We start from the raw sequence: 22,601 nt of genomic DNA, 5'->3' as shown, positions 1-22,601 counted from the left end.
AAAACTGAAGTAAGCCATGCTAACTGAAAGATGCCACTGCACTGTTAAATGAAATGCTGTGCTCTACCAAGCACTTCCGAGACATGTTGAGCCTCAGGCAGCATGCGTGCAGTTTTATGCTCTGTGGCTGAGCTTTGCACAGCAGGTGACCTACGTCAAGCCAGATTTAAACATAGGTGTGACACTAACAAAATCTCTCAGTGTGATTGACACACATCAGAATAGCACTCGCAGCATGTGAAGATGACTGAATCAGTAGACAAATTGTTGCACACAAGTACTAAGTCTTTAATGTGGCTAAACACGAGAATAGACATTGTCTAGTAAGCCTCCTGCATGTGAGAAATTAAGTTCAGCCTTTTTATAACAACAGAAAAATAAATCACGATCTACATCAGCTTTGAGGACGTTTCTCTGTACATCTCAACTTCTGGAGTGTCTCTTGCAATAGCTTCAGTTTTCTTCTTTGGAACTGCAACCACAGCTCACTAGTAGACAGAGTAACATTGTTTAATGCTTTATGTGTATTTTATATTATACATTACAAACTGGCACATGGTATACCACAGGCACTATCTGCTGCCCAGTAGTTCCAAAATCTCCAGAAGGCTCATCTTGGGGAGAGAGAGAGAGAGAGAGAGAGAGAGACAGAGAGAGAGAGAGAGAGAGAGAGAGAGAGAGAGAGAGAGAGAGGGGGGGGGAGAGATTTAAGTACTATTACGTTTTCATTGGATCTGTACCTTGGTAGGTGCTTCTAATCACAGTATAAGAAATTTGACTTCACTTTCAAGTACTACTACACAGGGGTGAGGCTGAGCTTAACTTTCCACTCTTCACAGTCTACAACGAAGCAGCAGAACTCACTCTTACCACTACCCGCTAAATGATTATGAAGCAGCAAATTATTATGAAGCAGCAAACAAAAACTGCATACTATGTATAAGTCAAAACTGGAGAGACAAGCAAAATTACAAGGACTGTTTGACCTGCATTTTACTGACACGTCACTGGTCTTACATTGAGAACAATAAGTGCGGCAATATGAATTTGGCTATCACATGACTGAAAGAAAAAAGTTGTCTAATTGATAATCTGTAAATTATCTTATAACACTAGAAGAGAAATTCAGTACTTACATCAACCATGTCATCATCAAACAGTAACCAGAATCCATGGCTTTTAACAATGCTAATGTAATGGCCTCTGTTTGGACCACTTCCACAGTGAATAACAACAGCAACCAGATCATACAGACGATCAGGATTCACAGCATCATCTGACTGCAATTGCAAAAATATACACACACATGTAAAATTGTTTGTTTTACAGGACTCCATTTTAAAAGAGAGAAGGAAAGAGGGGGGGGGGGGGGGAGGGAGCGGAGTAAGGAAAGAGGGGGAGAGAGAGAAACTTATGTACAGCCACCTATTATTACAATTACTTTCCTATGGGTTCACCATCTAAACCAAAAGAAAGAGGCTTCAACTTTATTTTTAGGCTCCTTTATGTCTCAAAATTTAACAAATTAAAATAACTGTAAGACAATGCAACTTCTGTGATATTGTTGTCATGGCAGAATGATGGAACCAATATAGAGTGAACACACAAGTAATGAACAAGAAAATGTCTCCTTTAAATTGACAGAGGTAGGGGGCAATAGCAATACAAAATAGATGATGATATGTGTAACATTCTTGTAACCATATCCTTTGTCAACAGGTAACAGTAGTACAGGAAGAACAAATAATCTGATTAAGTTTAAATGCAAGCTCTTGGTGAGTATGACTTTTTACCATTTTATTATTAATCTGTTTCTAAACCACTGATTTGATATTATGGCTTCTGGATTTGGGATGTGTAAGTGTCTAACTGCACACGAGACCTACTATATTGTGAACTGAAGGAGGAACAGTACTGCCACTACTTAATAGCAGCTCAAAATCCTTCCATAAAATAGTACCACTTGCTGCTGAATGAAGAGCTGCCATTTCTTCAGTCAACCACTGCCAGTTCTTGATTTCAACTCACATTGCCGTATCAATGGTCTTATTGTTTTAATTAATATGTAGAATGTATACAAAAGTAGAAAATGATTTGAGTTGTAAACCGAAAGGAAGGGAAAAAAATTAGCACTCCGTGTCCCAGAGAAGATGAGGTTGTTAGAGAGAGGTGTTAGGTTGAGATCTATGACATTTAGGATGGAACACAAAAGCTTCTGCTTCAATGTACCATTCTGGCATTCACTCAAAGTAATTTTGAGAACCCACAGAAAACTTGAGCCAGTACCTTAATTGAGGTATTCTCTGGAACGAAATCCAAATCAGTCAGTAATTCTTACATATTAAACTGTCATATCACGTATTCCGAAACCAAAATATTTAGTTTATATTTAGCTGAAATTTAGCCCATGTATGAGAACTTGAAATGAATAAAGAATCTATTTAAATTGTTTAATGCTCTGTATCTCAATCTCTCTGTATGTTTCAGTTAAGTCGTCATTCCGAAACACCTCAGTGTGCAATAAAAGAGAAATCTAATACTCTCAGTGACAAAAAAAGAAAAGAAGATTTATGAAGATATTGATAAAATATCATTTCCACAATAATCTTAAAATTTCACCTTGTGGCAAAAATATTAAACTACTAGAGTCACATTATGATGGCTGGTATCACAATGGTGGTATGGGCGCACAACAGCAAGGTCTTCAGCGCCTGCGAGAAACAGTTTGAGATGAGTGTCGGTAAAATACACTAAACAGTAGTATAAAACAGCAAGGAAAATGAAGGTAACAAAAGTTGGAAAACTATGTGTGTGCACAAACAGAAGCACGGAACAAAATATCACGACAATATTAAAACATTAACTAAATAGGAAGAAAGTGGCATAAGGAGATAAAACAATACAGCAGATGCCTGTGGCTGGCTGACAGCAAGAATAAAAAAGGAGGAGCCAGTCACTCTGCAACACAATAAAACCTCCAGCCTAAAAACTTAGGCCAGAGCCCAGACACATCATAAAACTTTAAATCACACTCGTCTCATCATCAGCTAAAACACAGGGCACATCCCCGTCAATATTTGTTTCTGCCCTTGCATCAAGGTATAAAATGCACGCTGTTAAAATATCAAACAATGGAAAATCCAGGATGGAATTTAACAATATCATGAAAAGGAAAGCTGCTCAGCAGACATGCTGAGTTGCAGATAGAGACAACAAAAGATTGTCACAAATAAAGGTTTGGGCCCATAAGGCCTTCGTCAACAATAGGCGACACACACACACACACACACACACACACACACACACACACACACACACACACAAAGACGACTGCAGTCTCAGGCAACTGAAACCACACTGTGAGCAGTAGCACCAGTGCATGATGGGAGTAACAACTGGGTGGAGGTAAGGAGGAGGCTGGGGTGGTGGGGGAGGGATAGTAGTATGGTAGGGGTGGCAGACAGTGAAGTGCTGCTAGTTAGACAGAGGGCAGAGGAGAGGTGAGGAGGGGGGTGGGGGCAGGGGGAAATAGCGGGAAAGGAGAGAAGTAAACAAACTTGGTATGATGGTGGAATGATGGCTGTGTGTGCTGGAATGCGAACAGTGAATGGACTGGATGGGTGAGGTCAGTGACTAATGAAGGTTGAGGCCAGGAAGGTTACAGGAATGTAGGATGTACTGCAGGGAAAGTTCCCATCCGTGCAATCCAGAAAAGCTGGTGTTGGTGGGAAAGCTCCATATGGCACAGGCTGTGAAGTGGTCATTGAACTGAAGGATGTCATGTTTGGCAGTGTGCTCAGCAACAGGGTGGTCCACTTGTTTCTTGGCCACAGTTTGTCGGTGGCCATTCATGTGGACAGACAGCTTGTTAGTTGGCACGCCCGCATAGAATGCGGTACAGTGGATGCAGCTTAGCTTGTAGATCACATGACTGGTTTCACAGGTAGCCCTGCCTTTGATGGGATAGGTGAAGTTTGTGAGCAAACTGGAGTAGGTGGTGGTGGGAGGATGTATGGGACAGGTCTTGCATCTAGGTGTATTACAGGGGTATGAGCCATGAGGTAAGGGATTGTGAGCAGGGGTTGTGTAAGGATGGAAGAGTATATAGTGTAGGTTTGGTGGACAGCGGAATACCACTGTGGGTGGGGTGAGAAGGATAGTGGGCAGGACATTTCTCATATCAGGGCACAACGAGAGGTAGTTGAAACCCTGGCGGAGAATGTAATTCAGTTGCTCCAGTCCTGGGTGGTACTGAGTTATGAGGGGCCGGACGGTGAGACTGGAAAGATAAGGCACAGGAGATTTGTTTTTGTACAAGGTTGGGAGGATAATTATGGTCTGTAAAGGCTTCAGTGACACCCTCAGTATATTTCGAGAGGGACTGCTCGTCACTGCAGATGTGACAACATGGGTGGCTAGGCTGTACAGAAGAGACTTCTTGGTATGGAACGGGTGGCAGCTGTCTAGGTGGAAGTATTGCTGGTGGTTAGTAGGTTTGATATGGACAGAGGTACTGATGCAGCCATCTTTGAGGTGGAGGTCAACATCTAGGAAGGTGGCTTGATGGGTTGAGTAGAATCAGGTGAAGCAAATGGGGCAGAAGTTGTTGAGGTTCTGGAGGAATGTCGATAGGGTGTCCTCATCCTCGATCCAGATCACAAAGATATCATCAATGAATCTGAACCAGGTGAAGGGTTTAGGATTCTGGGGGTTTAGGAAGGATTCCTCTAGATGGCTCACAAATATGTTGTCATAGGATGGTGCCAAGCAGGTGCCTGCAGCTGTACCCCGGATTTGTTTGTAGGTAATGCCTTCAAAGGAGAAGTAATTGTGGGTGGTGATATAGTTGGTCGTGGTGACTAGCAAGGAGGTTGTTGGTCTGGAATCCTTCAGGCATTGGGAAAGGAAGTGTTCAATAGTGGCAAACCAATTACCCAAAACCTACCCTCCTACCAAACATTTCCTCCACCAACTCTCCACAGTTCCTGTCCCTTTATCACATGGTGCCCTGCTTGTCACTACTGATGCCACCTCCCTTTACACTAACACTCCTAATGCCTGTGGCAGTTGTAATCTTCACCAGCGGTGGACCAGAAGTCCACACTCCTCCTCTTAGCAACTGCTCTATGGTTCTGGAAACCTATATCCTGACTGGCAGTTGCAGTAACTGTGACAATATAGGCTGCCATAAGTCTGGCCAATGTCTCGCAGATTGGTTTGGAGAGTGGTGGCAGTCATGTGGCACCTCCTCCACTTCCAGAAACTCTCCTTATGGTCTCCCACACAAAGGAACTCTTCATGGAACGATTAAGGTGGTATTAATGCTGGTCAGGAACTGTTGCCATGACCTCTTCTCACTCACTCGAAAAATCTGGCGACTTTTTGCCCTCGCCAATCGAAAGGGTGCAAGCATCTCTGCAGTTGGCCAACACTTGAAGCTACACAGAGCCACAAACCTAGTCCTGATTGCAGAGTGCATTCGGCACTCCTCCAACGGACAGGCTGCCTCTTCAGTTGTCCAGCGGACTGTGGAATGGATGCTTCAGCAGCGTGGTGAATTATTTTGGTAATATGATCCACCTGTTCCTGAACATTGATACAATGTTCAAACTGCGCTAGCTGATTATGAAGTGGCCAGTCTCCTCTACTGAGCACCCATAGCAGCAGTTTCCTTTCAGGTTCCACTCCATCTGGCAAGTGAATGCAGATCAGGGAGTGATCACTTCTGTGCAAGTCACCATCCACTTCCCACTGAGCAGTGTGAGAGCAAGGGTTGGAGAGGAAAACGGGAGATTGATGGCAGAGAATGACCCAGTTGCAGTGCAGAAGTGTGTGCAAATCAGTCTGAAATGCATGACAGAGTAAATTTAATACAGTACCACATGTTTGGATTTCTTCCTGTACGTGTGTAGTACATGGAAGGTACAAAGAACTACTGCTTAACTGCCTCTGTGCATGCAGTAATTAATCTTGTCTTTACAGTCCGTACAGGAGTGATTTGCTCCTGAAAGTTTGTAAACAGTTTCACAGGAGGCAACTGGTGTGTGTTTACAAGAGCCTGCCAATTCAAGCTTTCAACATTTATCATGATTTAAAAAACCTGTGATCATTCATGGCACCTTTCTTTGTACAAGTTCAATATCCTGTTAGTATTATTTCAGCTAGGGGGCCACCAACTTCGGAAGTATTCTACAATGGGATGCACAAGTGATTTGTAAGCAGCATTTTCCCCAATATTCTGCCAATGAATCAAAGCCTGCCATCTGCCTTACCTACGAGGTGCATTAAAGTTCTAAGGCCTCCGATTTTTTTTCTTCGGACTGGAAAGAGATAGAAACATGCGCATTGTTTTAAAATGAGGCGGCATTCATTGTCAATACGTCCCGGAGATGGCAGCACCATACGGCAGATGGAATTTTACTGCCAGCGGCGAGAATGAGAACTGTTTTAAATACTTAAAATGGCGACGTTTTCCTTACTTGAACAGCGTGCAATCATTCGTTTTCTGAATTTGCGTGGTGTGAAACCAATTGAAATTCATCGACAGTTGAAGGAGATATGTGGTGATGGAGTTATGGATGTGTCAAAAGTGTGTTCGTGGGTGCGACAGTTTAATAAAGGCAGAATCGTGTGACAAAAAACCGAAACAATCTCGGGCTCGCACAAGCCGGTCTGACGACATGATCGTGAAAGTGGAGAGAATTGCTTTGGGGGATCACCGAATGACTGTTGAACACATCGCCTCCAGAGTTGGCATTTCTGTGGGTTCTGTGCACACAATCCTGCATGACAACCTGAAAATGCGAAAAGTGTCATCCAGGTGGGTGCCACGAATGCTGACGGACGACCACATGGCTGCCCGTGTGGCATGTTGCCAAGCAATGTTGACGCGCAACGACAGCATGAATGGGACTTTCTTTTCGTCGGTTGTGACAATGGATGAGACGTGGATGCCATTTTTCAATCCAGAAACAAAGCGCCAGTCAGCTCAATGGAAGCACACAGATTCACCGCCACCAAAAAAATTTCGGGTAACCGCCAGTGCTGAAAAAATGATGGTGTCCACATTCTGGGACAGCGAGGGCATAATCCTTACCCAATGCGTTCCAAAGGGCACTACGGTAACAGGTGCATCCTACGAAAATGTTTTGAAGAACAAATTCCTTTCTGCACTGCAACAAAAACGTCCGGGAAGGGCTGCGCGTGTGCTGTTTCACCAAGACAACACACCCGCACATCAAGCTAACGTTACGCAACAGTTTCTTCGTGATAACAACTTTGAAGTGATTCCTCATGCTCCCTACTCACCTGACCTGGCTCCTAGTGACTTTTGGCTTTTTCCAACAATGAAAGACACTCTCCGTGGCCGCACATTCACCAGCCGTGCTGCTATTGCCTCAGCGATTTTCCAGTGGTCAAAACAAACTCCTGAAGAAGCCTTCGCCACTGCCATGGAATCATGGCGTCAGTGTTGTGAAAAATGTGTACGTCTGCAGGGCGATTATGTCGAGAAGTAATGCTAGTTTCATCGATTTTGGGTGAGTAGTTAATTAGAAAAAAAATCGGAGGCCTTAGAACTTGAATGCACCTCGTATGTGATGATTTACACCCACACCCACGTGTCTGTTAGTGAATCATTGATATTATTGCTGTTTGATGTTACTGTTTTACAATTCTGTGAAGTGTACAATTTTATATTTCTGAAAATTTAAATACAGTTGCCAATCTTTGTATCATTTTGGAAACTCAACACCCAACTGGGTATTTGTGCAGGCTGTTTTATATGTAATACTTCTTCACAGATAACTGCATCATCTACAAAATGTACGAAGGTACTAATAAAATAGTATGCCAAGTCATTAACATACAATGTGAGTAACAAGGGTCTCAACACACTTCCCTGGAGCACGCTGGAAGTTACTTCTACTTCTGTTGGTGATCCCTGCCATGAAATCTTCTATCCAGTCAATAATTTTGTTTTATAACCCATATAACTGTACTTTTGTTGATGTAATTGGTCTACCAAATACTTTTTTTTGTAGTCAAGAAATACTGCATCCAGCCAACTGCTTTGATCCATGGCTTTTAGGATGTCATACAAGAAAAGCACTACTTTCATTTTGAAATGACTGTTATTTTTGTAATCCATGCTGGTTTGGCATCAAGATCATTCTGTTCTTTTAAGCTCAAAATCTGTTCTAGGACTCTAAAACAAATCGATATAAAACAGACAGGATGGTAATTATCATTATCACTTCTATTAGCATTCTTTTTGACGCTACTGACACTAACATCTATAACACTCATCTTTGCAGTGGTGTGAGAAGTAATTTGGGGCAGTACTTCTGTACCTTCCTTTGCAATGAATATTTGAAAACTTAATTCAGCATTTCAGCATTTGCTTTACTACCATCAATTTCATTTTTTCCCTGTGTTATCCACAAGTACCTGGACACTAATTTTCTTGCCACTGACAGCCTTTGCATATGGTAAGACTTTCTTTAGAGTTTTATGAGACATCTTCAATAAGATTATTGTACAGTCACTGAAGGCTTCACAGTTTGCTCTTCTGATAGACAAATGTGTTTCATTTATCATACCTGTACCTACAACCCTATGCTTCACCTGTTATGCAGCAGTCACTGTTATTTAAGAAATTTTTTTTACAATGGAGGGCTCCACTCACAATCAATTATTCTACTAGGTACATACCAATCCAGTGTACAGTCAACTATTATTTTAAACTTGAGCTACAGTTGTTCTACATGCTCATGCCTAAAGGTAAATGTTTCAAGTTCATCTTTGAGTGATGACATGTTTGTCTCTTTATCTAGCTTATTGAACATGTTACTTTAACCACTTGTTTCAGCTGCAGTTTGTACTTTAGTGATGATTGTTGCTATAACTGCCTCATGGTCACTGGTACCTGTTTCAATATGGACATCCTCTTACTTTTCATATACTTCCACCAACAGTGGACTCCCCAACTCACTTTTTTAGGTTGATTTCAGAGAAGGTATCTGCTTTACTACCATCAGTTTCAGTTTTGTCTGTGTCATCCATGAGCATCTTTGACGTCACTTACAGAATATCTTTCACATTCATCACTTACAAACCTGTAATTATTCCAGTCAGTTGTTGGATGACTAAAGTCTCCTCCAATAATGACAATATGATTGGGAAGATAAGTAACCAACTGAAATTCTCTAAAGTTTTCAGTTATATCTGGCGGAGAGTCTATTGCTCAGCAGAAAGACGCAGTCACAGGTTTGTGTCCACAGAAGACCTTGTCCGAAAACTAGAGGTACCTAACAGTTCACTTAATTTGCCTGCCCACTGTTCAAAACCTCATCTATGTGGTAACAGTATATCTCAATTCATATTGTTATTCAAACCCATATTTTCCAATGCTTGATACTGAGTCTTGCCTCAACAAAGCCACATGCAGTGCAGTGACAATTCCTATATTGGTCAAGTTTCTTATCAGCTTTGTCAAATACGCTGTTTCCATTTTCATTAGCTTAGCCTTTCGCTATACAAATGTGTTCATCCCAAAGATCTGACTATTGTTATTTTTGGGCTTTAGCCGGCTTTCTATATGCAGTATTGCACAAACTCTACTGCTTTTTATGACGCTTCAAACTCGCAGACTTTCTGCCACATGCTTTGGGATTTACACTAATACTTTAGTATCTTCTACAATTATTATTATCATTATCACCATCCATTGCTGGGTAAGACACCCCTGCTAGATTCTTCAGGCATTATGGGTCTCAGCTGAATGCATTCAGTTTTACTTCTGAACATTTTCTATTATCATCTAGCTATTTCCACCAGGGCTTTGTCTCAGCCCTTTCTTATTTTATTGAGTCCAGGAAAGAACTTCACTGATCCACCTACCTTCTGTTCACTTGGTTGCATGAACTATATGGACATTTCAAGAAATCTCTCAATGCTCCTACAATTTTTTCTCTACTCTTGTTGATTGTGCCATCCCAACAGACAAAATGTTGAAGTCAACCAGCATAAATTTCCATTTAGTTTCCTTTACACTCATTTTTTTAAATTGTTCCTTTAGTCAGATTTTCATTGTACCTTATCACATTCTGCTGAAGACATTTCCTTCCAAATAGTTTCGTTTAACTTGGCTAGTTCTGCCATGTTCCTATTATTGTTTGGTTGAGATTCATGTCTTCTCTTTAAAACTATCTCATTCCATTTGAAATTTTCTTATTTTCTTTCCTATTGTTTTTTTTAACAACAATGACTTTTTGTTTGGGTTGATACTTATGTTAAGTAATTGCCCTTTTTTCCATGTCTGCATAATCTTGCTTTTATCTGGCATATGTCCTAATTCTTAGACAAATACTCTCAATCTACATTTATAAACTCTTGGGTGATGAGTCGGTTTCTTTCTAATTTTCGCACTATTTTTTCTACATGTCTTCCAAGTCTACAGTCACTTTCAATTTGAAAATGGCTTATGATTGTCAAATCTTGTATTACTTCTTTATTGTATGATCAAATAATAATAGATTCCATTTTTAGTTCAATTTGATCTCTGTCAATTCCATTTTTTATTTTTTTTCTGGAAGACTGTGTTAAGACAGTGTATACACTCAACAAAATTCTTCTAAAAGAAGTGATTTGGGCAGGAGTGTGTTCATGGGAATAACCATGAAAGAGGATTCAGAAAGGTCACATATAGTTCAGAGAGGATAGGCATTTTTGTGGAGGTAGTATCCTTTTTATTTGGGAAGAGAGATTGGTGTTTTTGATGGTCTTTGACAAAAGGTACATGGATAGTACAGTTAAATAATAGCTGGAGCCATCAAATCTGTACAGAGGTAATCTATGGGCTCCTCCGAAACACACTGGCTATGGAACTGATCCCATGATGACATTGATCTAAAGGACATACCACTGATGGGACTGCTGATCCAAATGCCACGCTTCCATAGTCCAAGCAGGATAGTATATTACAGCTTTATAAAGTCATAAAAGGGTAAAGTGATTGGTGTTACAGGAAGTGCAGCTGAAGCAGTATAGAGCATTAAGTTACTTGCAGCACTTCTGTTTCAGTTTACATAAAGAAGCTATTACTAGAAAGTGGTGTGTGTGTGTGTGTGTGTGTGTGTGTGTGTGTGTGTGTGTGTGTGTGTTTTGTGGCTTACGGACACTCAACGTCAAGGTAATCAGTGCCCTGACACACATTAAAAGAAAGAATGTGGACAAATTTAGTAAAAGGGAAGCATACACACAAAGAAAGTGGGAAAAGATGAAAAATGATGTATAAGAAAATAAAACTTAACAAAAACAAGAAAGGAGTGTCAAGGATGCCACAGGAAACTGTCACTGGCTGGCCACTTACATAAAATATGGGCAAGCCAGTCAACCTGTGAACAAATTAAGACCCTCTCCCTAAAATCTTGGTAAAAATGTTGGACAAGTCACAGAACTTTAAAACTTTAACCACATTCATTTGAGTATTTCCTAAAAGAGATGGCAGATCCGCTGGCAAGTCAGAAAATAAAATAAAACACAATCCAATAAAATGTGGCGCACAGAGACCTGGACGCCACAAGTACCACACATTGGAGGGTCCTCTCGCCGGAGCAGGAAGCCCTGTGTCGTAGGACTGTGGCCTATCCAAAGCTGAGTGAGGAGAACCTTGTCCTGTCTATGGGGCTGGAAAGAAGTACACTACATACGTGTTGTGGGCTTGACTAAATTGAGCTTATTGTCAGTCATTTCCAGCCACTCATCCTCCCACTGACACACGACTTGTGAGCCCAACAGTGAGATGAGTGCATGCAGGGGGATGGTACACTGAAATACTTGTGGATCCAGACATGCCTCCTTGGCTGCGAGATCTATCTTTCCATTCCCAGCAATGCCAACATGCCCAGTCGTCGTAGTTGGAGGAAGGCATCCTGGATGTTCTGGACTATTTTATCTGCTGGATACAAATGTTGCAGTGAGTGAAGGTCACTTAGTGAATCGGAACAGAAAAGAAATTTAGGACGGGAAGAGCATCTTATTTGCTCCAGTGCCCGCAAGATCGCAGACAATTCTGCATCAATGACAGTAAATGCTTCAGGCAGTTGGACCTTGAGGACACGATCCGTTAAAACAATAGGGCAACCAACAGAATCCTCCTGTTTCGACCCATCTGTAAAAACAGCTACATAGTCATAGTGCTCAGATAAAATGGCACAAAATGTTGTATTAAAATGGAGGCAGGAGTGCAGTCTCTCTTGTACCGCACCAAATCTAAAATCATGCTCGGCCTCTCCAGTAACCAGGCAGTTAAAACCCTGGATTTGGGGCTGTATGGGCTCCACAGCGAGGTACTCCAGCACACGTATCCCTAACGGCATCATGGCTCGTGGGCGGTTGGGAAAAAGGTGCTTCAAGAGGCGGACAAGCAATAATATGGTGAGTGGGTGAGGTTGCAGCTGCAAGAAACTTACAAGGCTGGCGCACCAACAGGAGGTGTCATCGGATGGTAACCTGCCTCAGCACAGGGGCTGGGTATGGGACTAGTCCGATAAGGACCTGTGGTTAGTCAAATCTCTACATGGCGGACAGCGTCAAGGATCCACAAATAAGAGGGCCATGACGACCCATACACCGTGCACCTGTAGTCCAGCCGTGAACACACAAAAGCCCAATAAATCTGGAGGAGATGTGCCCTCTCCGCTCCCCAAGACCTGTGGCTGAGGCACTTGAGGATGTTCAGTGCCTTCAAGGTTCTGACTTTCAAGTCTCGCAGGTGTGGCAACCATGACAATCTGGAGTCAAACATGAGGCGCAGAAACCACATTGTGTCTCTAAAATGTAGGGTAGTGTCCCATACATGCAAGGCAGGCAAATTAAAAGGATGACGAGAACAAATAAAATGAACGCACACACACTTATCAGCAGAAAATTGGAAACCCGTCTTTGCAGCCCACCGCTGCACTGTAAGTTGCAACTGATGGCTCACTGTTGCAATGCTGGAGAAGGAACATAACATTCCGTACATGTCAGTATTTCAATACAGAACACAAGAGTCTCCGATTTAATAATTTTTTATTGAAAGTGTCTGACCTGTGGATAAAAGACCATGTACCTGTTTCTGAGCAAAACTTGGAAGTTGCCACTACATCACACACGTCTCATCATGTTCCGGTTGACAGACTTCCCAGTCACATCAACCGGTTGACAGACTTCCTAGTCACATCAACCAACACCAACTAATACTTATTTCCGAAACGAATAAATGGAAAAGAAGAAACTGCCATGAATATTCCAAAAACAAAAAAAGAACAACAACAAACTTAATGTTTAAGTCTTGTGGAGTTGTGTTACGTCTTTGAGACTGTTTTGCTGCATATCATATGAAAGAGAAATACTAAGTACCAAAGACAATGCAAACAAACAAATATATGAAACAAATAAACTTTTTATTTATTTAGGTAAGTATATCTTCGACATTTCATGAAAGTAGAGGAAGAGGTTTGAGAACTTATGAGAACTAACGATGAGATTAGTAAAACTTAACAATTTATAGTCTCCCAATAATGTCAAGAATGGCCGGTGAAAAGCCAAGTAATAGGAATTAGTGCTGCCGGCACCAAGCGAATACATTTGTACGAGATGTGCACACAGAAAAGTGTTAATACTGCAATTACTGATGACAATCAACAATAGACATCATGGTAAATGATTGCAAGTAGAACATTTATTCATATAAGTGTAATTTGTGAAACCATCAGTTTTTTAAAAAGAAAAATTCTTTTTATGTCACATTAATTATATTTTTAAATCTTACAAAATTAATAAGTCCATCACTTTTTGTCTGAAAGACTACCACTGAAATGAACATATGAATGTTTTTTTATGACTGTCATTTTAACAGCATCTAAGTCCTTACCGTATTAAATAACCGTAGTTCAAGAGGGAACACAACTCTGTGAGAAACCTTTATGTGCCTGTTATATTGCTCCATATATTTGAATCTTTTGAGATGAAGAGCCAATATCATTGGTAACTTCTTAACACGCATTCGTTTCTGCAATTAAGAAAACAGTGATTACAGCTTATGGAATTTCAGTGTTGGAAAATAATTTTAATGACTAAAAGGAAAAGACATTTAGAAAAGAATCAAACAACAACAGTCACATTTGTAAAGACACAATTTTTCTGACTCAATATTTTGCAAGAATTCATGATGCTAGGCACTAAAAATTATGTCCATACATTAAAAATAAGATGTTACACACACATAAAACTAATCAAGTCTTCAGCAACACATACACAATGAGGTATTGTCCTATCGCTATAATTTTATTGCCAGATATATTGTTTATATAGTGCATACTACACATCAATTTAGATCAATGCTGATATTGTGTGCATATAATTAATTTCAGCATGTAATGCAAATTTTGACACACTTTCTTCTTCAGGATATTATACTGTTGGCTTTAGGTATATAAATTTCACTCACGCTCCTGATATCTTAATAGAAATGCATTATATTTACTACGTACACAATGGGTGTCCAACTGGTGCGTGTGGGCCGCACACAGCCCAAAGCAAATAATGTGGCCCAAGAAGTGAGTATCTATCACAGATCAGTGAAAAAAGGATTCTATTTACAGTTATGATAATTTGAATAAAGTCAATTTGAAAACCCTGCCACACAATGCAGTTCTCTCATTGTTCCATCACACTTTCTTTTCTTTTTTTTTTTCTAGTGGTTATTGTTAGTGTTAAGTATATTGAGTGCAGCCCAAAAATACTTGTCTTCTTCCAATGTGGCCCAGGTAAGCTAAAAGGCTGGACACCCCTGATCTACACCACTGCAATGTAAGCTTCTTGTCTGTCTCACTGCTTTAGTTTTCTTAAAACCCTTCCTGTTTGCAAGCGAAAAGTGTTTTTATCTACAAAATGAGTCTGCCGTTAGGAATTATTGTAACTGTACTGCCGATCCACAGTGGACTCATTTGAAAGTGGGCTACTTAATGTTAAATGTGGAAAGAATGGCCTTAATCTGTATCTACTTTTCACAGCTTCTAGAAAATCAGTATTTGATTTCTGTCTTTCATGCAGATACTATCATAACATTCAGAACCTGATACAGTTAAATTATCTGAAGTTAAAAGTGTATCAATAATTATTCCATATGAACAAAGCTCTATGGTAACTAAAAATCACTGCTCTGCTCTAATGCAAAGATTATCTTTATGCAAAGGTTCACTATTCATCAACTTTGATGATAGTTATCAGAGAGGCAGATGATTATGAAATAAGTTCTATTTCTTTGTCACTGATATTTCTCTACAGTTCATGTGTATCACTACAAATCAATACGTTACAGCTTATTTTATCTGATACCACTGAGGAAACTTACAGAGTAAAAGAGACCTTCCTTATGTAACAAAGATATTTATTCAAATTAATTTTGTAGGTTAAAAAAGGGAAAAGAAATGAATTTGGTATAGGAACACATCATTCATCACAGGAACTTCCTCAGTCATCTCGCCAGAACAGGTGCTAGAGACTACCCAACTTGTTACTATGACAACATCAACAGGTTAACCTTATCACACATTACTTTCATGTGAGTGGTACAGTGATCATCAAGTAACTAAGAGAGAGACTAAATTAAAATACCAATTTTTCCAACAATGTCACCACACTTCTCTCATCAAGAAATAATAATAATAATAATAATAATAATAATAATAATGGAGAATTACTGTACCATATGACTGTATCAGGTGAGAGTGCCAATTCTACGTATTGCTTAATCTTTACCCTTTGAAATCCATTGTACTACCAGAAGATAATGACACAGTATCACTCAAAAATAGTGTTTTTGTGCTATTCTTCATCTCTTTCTTCAATAACGTAAAATAGTTAAGTTTGTTGTCTAGTACTATGATGTGTAATGATTTGTTGTTGACTACTTTGTACTATGTATGTACTAACAAATTTGTTGTAATCGTCAAATGTACTGCTGATGTAATGCAGAACTGGGTACATGGTAAGTACATCAAATGCCAATAATACAAAACAATAAAGCTAAACTCATATTGCACAATGTTTAATTTGAGGACCAAAAGCTAAAAGTTTAGTAATCTTTTTCACTGTGTCTGCCTGTCACTCAACCAATCTACACTGTTTCTTGTTCCATAAGCTGTCAAAAATCCAATTTTGTTGGGTAAAATTTTTGCTTAGCAGCTCTAAAGCACAGATCAACTGACTGAATCCTACAGTATTCCATATCTATTGACTCACTGAAGCTTGAGCATCTAACTTCCAATGATTCCGCACAGTGCTAATTGGAAGTTAAGAGCACATTTCACATACCAACTTGTCACTGTACCTAAAAATGTATGAACCATTCATTTCCCCCTCCTCGCCTCAATACAATCCATTCTACAGCAGAGCTAGAGCTCCTGCAATTTTCATTTCTTTGTTACAGCACTTCTCCAGTGACATGTGGAGAAAGAAGACATTGTAGATAAGGACTCTCTCAACTATACAAATATGTCACTTTTCTTTGCATTGTTAAAAGAAACACACACACACACACACACACACACACACACTTATCTCCTTATGAACTAACAACAGAGAGATAGGTGCTAAAGTATTATATGGTATTACATTATTTGTTAAGATTGTATCAAAATAAAAAGCAGTTAACACAAATAATGCACATTGTTCCACTAAAAAAAGGTGTATCGTTAAGGAGATTGCAAAATAATTTACATGGAGAAACTTCTGACAAGTTTCTTTCCTTCACAATTTTAACTTTCATTTAGATTTTGACAACTGAAGCACTATAAGTAGATAACTGCTACCCTAATTAAAGGACTGTTGTATGAAGCATAAATATGACAGATGAACAGTTTAGTATTATTCGGAATGTACCAAATCACTACTAACTCATAAAAACTAGGTTCCAAGAATGATTTTACCTTTTCGATCCTGAGTTGAGCAACTGAAAAAATGTGATTTATTCAAAATGTGTTTCATTTTTTATATCCAAAATTCATCAGTGACCTGCAATTATATTACACATACAGTTAACTAACTATAATTATTAAAATAGTCTATTACATAAGTTTGCTAGTTTTTCATTTGTGGACCGTAGTTATAGCTTCATACTACAATTTTTGTTAAACAGCACAATTTATGCTGAAAATTTCTTTATGTCTGTCTGTCTGTCTGTCTGTCTATTTATTTTGAACATCGTGTTTCAACGTACTGAACAGTTATCTGTATGGGATTTTTCTGTATTTCCATGTTGCTATATTAATATATCGTTTTGAATCCATTTACAGTGACTATCCTGTCCAATACTGTATTTTCAAAAAGGGCACTGCACCCTAAGTGAAGAAAGTCTTCATCCAGAAGAAGCAAGCAATAAGAATATTGTGTAAAGTAGACAACTGCACATCTAGTAGACACCTTTTTACAGGTCTCCAAATGCTTATACTCATTTTCCATTACACATACTCCTTAATGATTTTTGTTGCTGATGACAAAAGTCAGTTTCAGCTGAACTGACATGAGACATTGAGTCACAGACAGGCACAACAAAAAGGCTGTTATACATTTAGCTTTCGGCGGTATCCTTGTTGAGAAAAGAAAACACACATTCACACAAGGAAGCACACATGGCTGATATCTCCACCAGCTCCTGCCAGAATCCAAGTTTCATTGAATGAAAGCAGCAGTCTGTAGTGGGGCGGAGAAGAGGGAGGGACAGTGGGGTACGTAGATTATTATCTGGCGGAGCGTGCAAGGGCTACATGGAATGTGACAAGGCTATCAGCTGCAGCATTAGGATGCTCTGGGGGACGGAAAAGGAGTGTGGGGTGTGGGAAAGGAGAGGAACAGAGAAGGGGAAAAACTGATAGATGCAATGGCAGTGTGTGGCACATTATGACATTGAGGGGAGCGAATAGGGAGGAGGTGATAGAACAGAGAGGGGCAGAAACTGTTGAGTGCAGGGTATGGGAACAATAAGTTATTGTAGGTTGAGGCTGGAATAATTTTGGGAATGGAGAATGTGTTGTAAGGAAACCTCCATCTGCATACTTCAGAAAAACTGATCATGGATAGGAGAATCCAGATGGCCTGCGTTGTGAAGTAGCCATTGAAATCGAGCATTTTATGTTCAGATGCATGTTGTGCTCTTGACCACAGTTTGGCAGGGACCATTCATTCTGGTGGACATTTGGTTAGTAGTCAAACCAATAGATATACACCTATGCAATGATTGCAGCAAAGCTGGTATATGACATGGCTGCTCTTTCACAGGTGGCCTTGCCTCTGATGGGGTAGGATAAGCCTGTGACACAACTGGAATAGGTATTTTTCTTTAAAGCAGGCTAGGTCTGGGGGATAGTGTCTGTCGTGAAGGCCTTTGTGAGACCTTCGGAATATTGTGCAAGGGAGTTCTTGTCACTGCGGATACAGCATCCCTGGGTGGCTAGGATGTATGGGACAAATTTTCTGGTATGAAAGGGATGACAGCTGTAGAAACACAGTTACTGTTGGTACATTTAATGTGGACAGAGGTATGGACGAGAGGAGGAGGTGATCAATGTCAGCAAGGTGGCACAATTGGTTGAGGAGGACCGGACCAGGTGAAGCGGATAGGAGAGAAGGTGTTGAGGTTATGAAAGAATGAAGATAGGACGCCTTTGCCTTGAACCTACATAATGAAGATATTATGAATGAACCTGAAACAGACCAGGTGTTTGAGGTTTTGGGAGGCTGGGAAGCTTTCCTCTAGATGGTCCATAACAAGTTGGCATTGGACGGTGTCATGTGGGTATCCGCGTCTGTGCCATGGATTCGTTTGTATACCTTACCTTCAAAGGCAACATAGCTGTGAGTTAGGATAAAGTTAGTAAGATGTACGAGGTATGATGTATTGAGTTTGGAGTCTGAAGGACGTTGGGCGTGGCTGTGCCATGGATTCGTTTGTATACCTTACCTTCAAAGGCAACATAGCTGTGAGTTAGGATAAAGTTAGTAAGGTGTACAAGGTATGATGTATTGAGTTTGGAGTCTGAAGGAGGAGAGGTACTGTTCAACAGTGCAAGACCATGGTCATGAGGGATGCTTGTGTATAGGGAAGTGACATCAACGATGACAAATAGGGATCCAGGAGGTAAAGGGGTGGGGATGGTGGAAAGTTGATGAAGAAAGTGGTTGGTGCCTTTTGTGTGGGAGGCTAGAGTTTGGGCTATTGCTTGGAGGTATTGGTCCATGAGGGCCAAAATTATTTCGGTGGGGCACAATAACCAACTACTTTGAGGTGTCCAGGATTATTAGGTATGTGGATTTTGGAATCATGTAGAAGATGGACTTTCCATTGTTTGAACTTTTATTTACACAGTCACATTACAATTCAACAAGCTCCCATGTAACATATAGCAAGAATTTGAGAATCCCTACCAATTCGAAAGAAAATTAAAAAACATATCTCATTAGCAACTAATTCTACAAATTATCTGAATATATATTGAAAAGCTCTGTTAATTTCATAGCATGGCGCAGTGTGCATTGTAATGCTATACGAATGGTTGTAATGGGCTGTATATCAACACACCATTTACAGATGTTGGTAGACATATTCTTTGAAAAAATACCACTCTAATTAAGTAAGTATTAATGGGACCAATATATGGTATAGATAAAAAAATGTAATTTTTTATGGAATTTTAAACTTTCGGATATTGCTCATTTACTCTCCAAGCGGTTTTCCTGAAAAATTGGATTTATGGACATTTATTTTATTTTATTTTATTTTATTTTACTGTGTCTGTGTCATTCTCGGATTTGCTGGGACAGTAAGTTCTGATGTTAACCTTTCCTTCTCACTTGTCTTTTAGTTGTGAAATGCGTGGCTAATCTGTAACAGTGCCATTACGACGCTCCACTGTTTCACACATTTCATCTTAGGAAGTTTGTTTCTGTTACTAACATGTAGACTTTCACGGCCGGAAATATCATGTCCATTATAATTATCCGGGCTGTTATGCCATGGCCGGTTGATGAATTCTGTGTCAATTCCTAACGTTTCGTCTCCGACTGCGGGGACATCTTTAAGGGGGTCCGTAGCTTGATGGAAGGTCCAAAACACCCACATGGAGATTACCAAAACGGAATGTGCCAGCCATCTACAAAAACATTTGTGGGCCAGTTTTAGGAAACTAATTGTCAACCTTAAAGCTAAAATATTACATGGTGGTAAACTGCTGACATGACGAGGTTGTTTGACTAAGAATGAAATAGAAAATCTCCATATATATTATGGACAGGCAATTAGACAGAAAAAGGACAATATGAAAGCTACAAAGAATGATGTGTGGGCAATATTTTTTTATAATTCTGCTACAGATGAAAGCCCATGCCCATCGTTCCGCACAAAAGGTGATACATCATGGTGCTGCAAGTTTAACAGGGCAGGACTGACTGGAGAATCATATTTGCATAAGCATAGTCTTCCAGCAGCTGTACTTAGTACTATAAAGCCCATATTCAGAGATTTGGCAAGGTCTGAGCTACCAAAGAAGAGTTTTCATGGGCAAACCCAAAATCCAAATGAGTGTTTCAACAGCTTGATTTGGGTCTACCAAAAACTGTGTTTGTAGGTATGCAGACATTTGTAGGTATGCAGAGTTCACGATTCTGTTCTCACACATAACTGTGAAAATATTGCCAAGTCTTGGGTACTACAAAAATTAGGAATTATTCCTGGGAAGAATATGGTTCAGGTCTTCACCATTGTGACAACTGTAGAGTGCAAGATGCTAAAAAAAAAGCAAGACAATCAGCTAGATGTCATAAACAAAAGTTGGAAGCGACAAGAGGCAGAAGAAGACAAAACATACGGATCAAACTGCTTTTAATCATCTGTAAGTGTTCAAGCGCAGCTCATTAACTTTAAAAGTGATTTCCCTGATATAACTTTTTTACTAGGAAAGACTCTTTTTCTGAAGAACTATTCAAGACAATTCAATAAAATTTAGTATGTATCTAGATAACTACCATCTTCAGCTATGGAACCTCAAAAAAATGTAAAATTTTGTGTTATTTTCTTCTAAATAAAATTGTAAATTAAGAAAAATACGGCAAAATTTTGGATCCTTTCGTTTTCTAAATTTTTTGGAAAAAAAAGCAGCAGCAGCTCAAAATAATATTTAGGTTTAGTATAATGCACAGCAGATACTTAATGTCTGGTACAAATTTCACTCTTGTACATTCAATAGCCTCCTCACAAATGGGACAAATGTTTAGTGTTAGTATGGACCAAATAGGGAAGTATGCTCCACAAGCAGCTCTGCAGTATTTCTGAGCAGACAGCAACTTTAAGCTTTCTTTCTAATTTCCTTGATTGAATTCTGACAGCATAAGAATGTATAGTGTTCAGCAGTTATTCTTTTCCTCCTCCTCCTCTTGTTTTCAGTCCTCAGTCTTCTAAAGGGATTGATGGGGCCTGCCATGAATTCCTCTCCTGCACCAACCTCTTCATCTCAGAGTAGCACTTGTGCCTTTTGTCCTCAATTATTTGCCTTCCCCTACAGTTTTCACTCTGTACAGCTCCCTCTAGCACCATGTAAGTTACTCCCTGATGTCTTAACATGTCCTACCAGCTTGTTCCTTCTTCTTGTCAATATTTTCCATATGTTCCTTTGTTCGCCCATTCTACAGGGAACCACCACATTTCATACTTAAACAATATTAAGAAAAGGATAGATGACCACTCACTGTAAATGTGACCCGCTGAGTTGCAGTAAGGCACAACAAAAAGCCTGTTACACATCATAGCTTACGGCCAAAGCCTTCTTCAGGAAACAAAACACACACATTCACACAAGCAAGCACACCTATGCACACATGGTCGGTACCATGACCGGAATTCCAGTCAGAGCTGCTGGTGGTAGTTGTCAGGTGTACATGAGGTGTGTGTCTGCTTGCTTTTTGCGTGCGTATGCATGGGTGTGTGCACACGCACGTGCACAGGGTTGCCACAAGTTTCCAAAGTGAAATTCCCTGATATCCATACAAGTGAAATCTCAAGGATGAGTAAAAACATAAGTTGACAAAAAGAGGAGGGATTTCTGTACTTCTAAACTTGTGAGCAAAAATCTTAAGTACTAACATCAAAATCTGGACTTACAAAATTTTCATCCTGTCACCCCTACACTGTTGGGTGTTGGAGACATTTCTCCAGAGGAGCATAGAGGAGATTCTATGAAGCAGATTAAACCTAGTAAGAAGTTTTTCATAACTGTAGCCATTAGCAATTATTCAAAAATTATGGCAGGATTTTCTGACTACACTTTAAGTACTATCTGATGTAGTTAGCTACAGTATTGCATGCGATGTGACTCAAATTTAACATTTATAGAAAATGACTTTCTTTCAAACAACCTCTTAAGCTCTGGGCTATACATTTTCTATCTATCCCATGAGAATCCTTCAAATAAAATAACTTTATGAAACTCCCTCGTGCCTTGAAATGTAAATTCACCAGGAGTCAGACAGAACACATACTCTGGTATATTATCATAATCTATCAA

General features: G+C 39.8%; 1 protein-coding gene across 2 annotated transcripts in view; it reads right to left on the bottom strand.

Moving 5' to 3' along the window:
- The window catches only part of LOC124804800 (ubiquitin carboxyl-terminal hydrolase 46), a 95,497-nt gene that overhangs the window by 10,408 nt on the left and 62,488 nt on the right, over window positions 1-22,601 (bottom strand). For both annotated transcript variants that reach the window (XM_047265134.1, XM_047265136.1), the window contains exons 7-8: window positions 13,919-14,056; window positions 1,137-1,280 (exon numbers count right to left, since the gene is read on the bottom strand). In XM_047265134.1, the coding sequence (XP_047121090.1) occupies window positions 1,137-1,280; window positions 13,919-14,056 (282 nt within the window). The remainder of the gene's footprint in view (window positions 1-1,136; window positions 1,281-13,918; window positions 14,057-22,601) is intronic.

Source organism: Schistocerca piceifrons, chromosome 7 (genome assembly GCF_021461385.2).
Source record: "Schistocerca piceifrons isolate TAMUIC-IGC-003096 chromosome 7, iqSchPice1.1, whole genome shotgun sequence".
Taxonomy (NCBI): domain Eukaryota; kingdom Metazoa; phylum Arthropoda; class Insecta; order Orthoptera; family Acrididae; genus Schistocerca; species Schistocerca piceifrons.
Note: the sequence above shows the minus strand (reverse complement) of the source record. Positions and strands in the feature narration are given on the sequence as shown.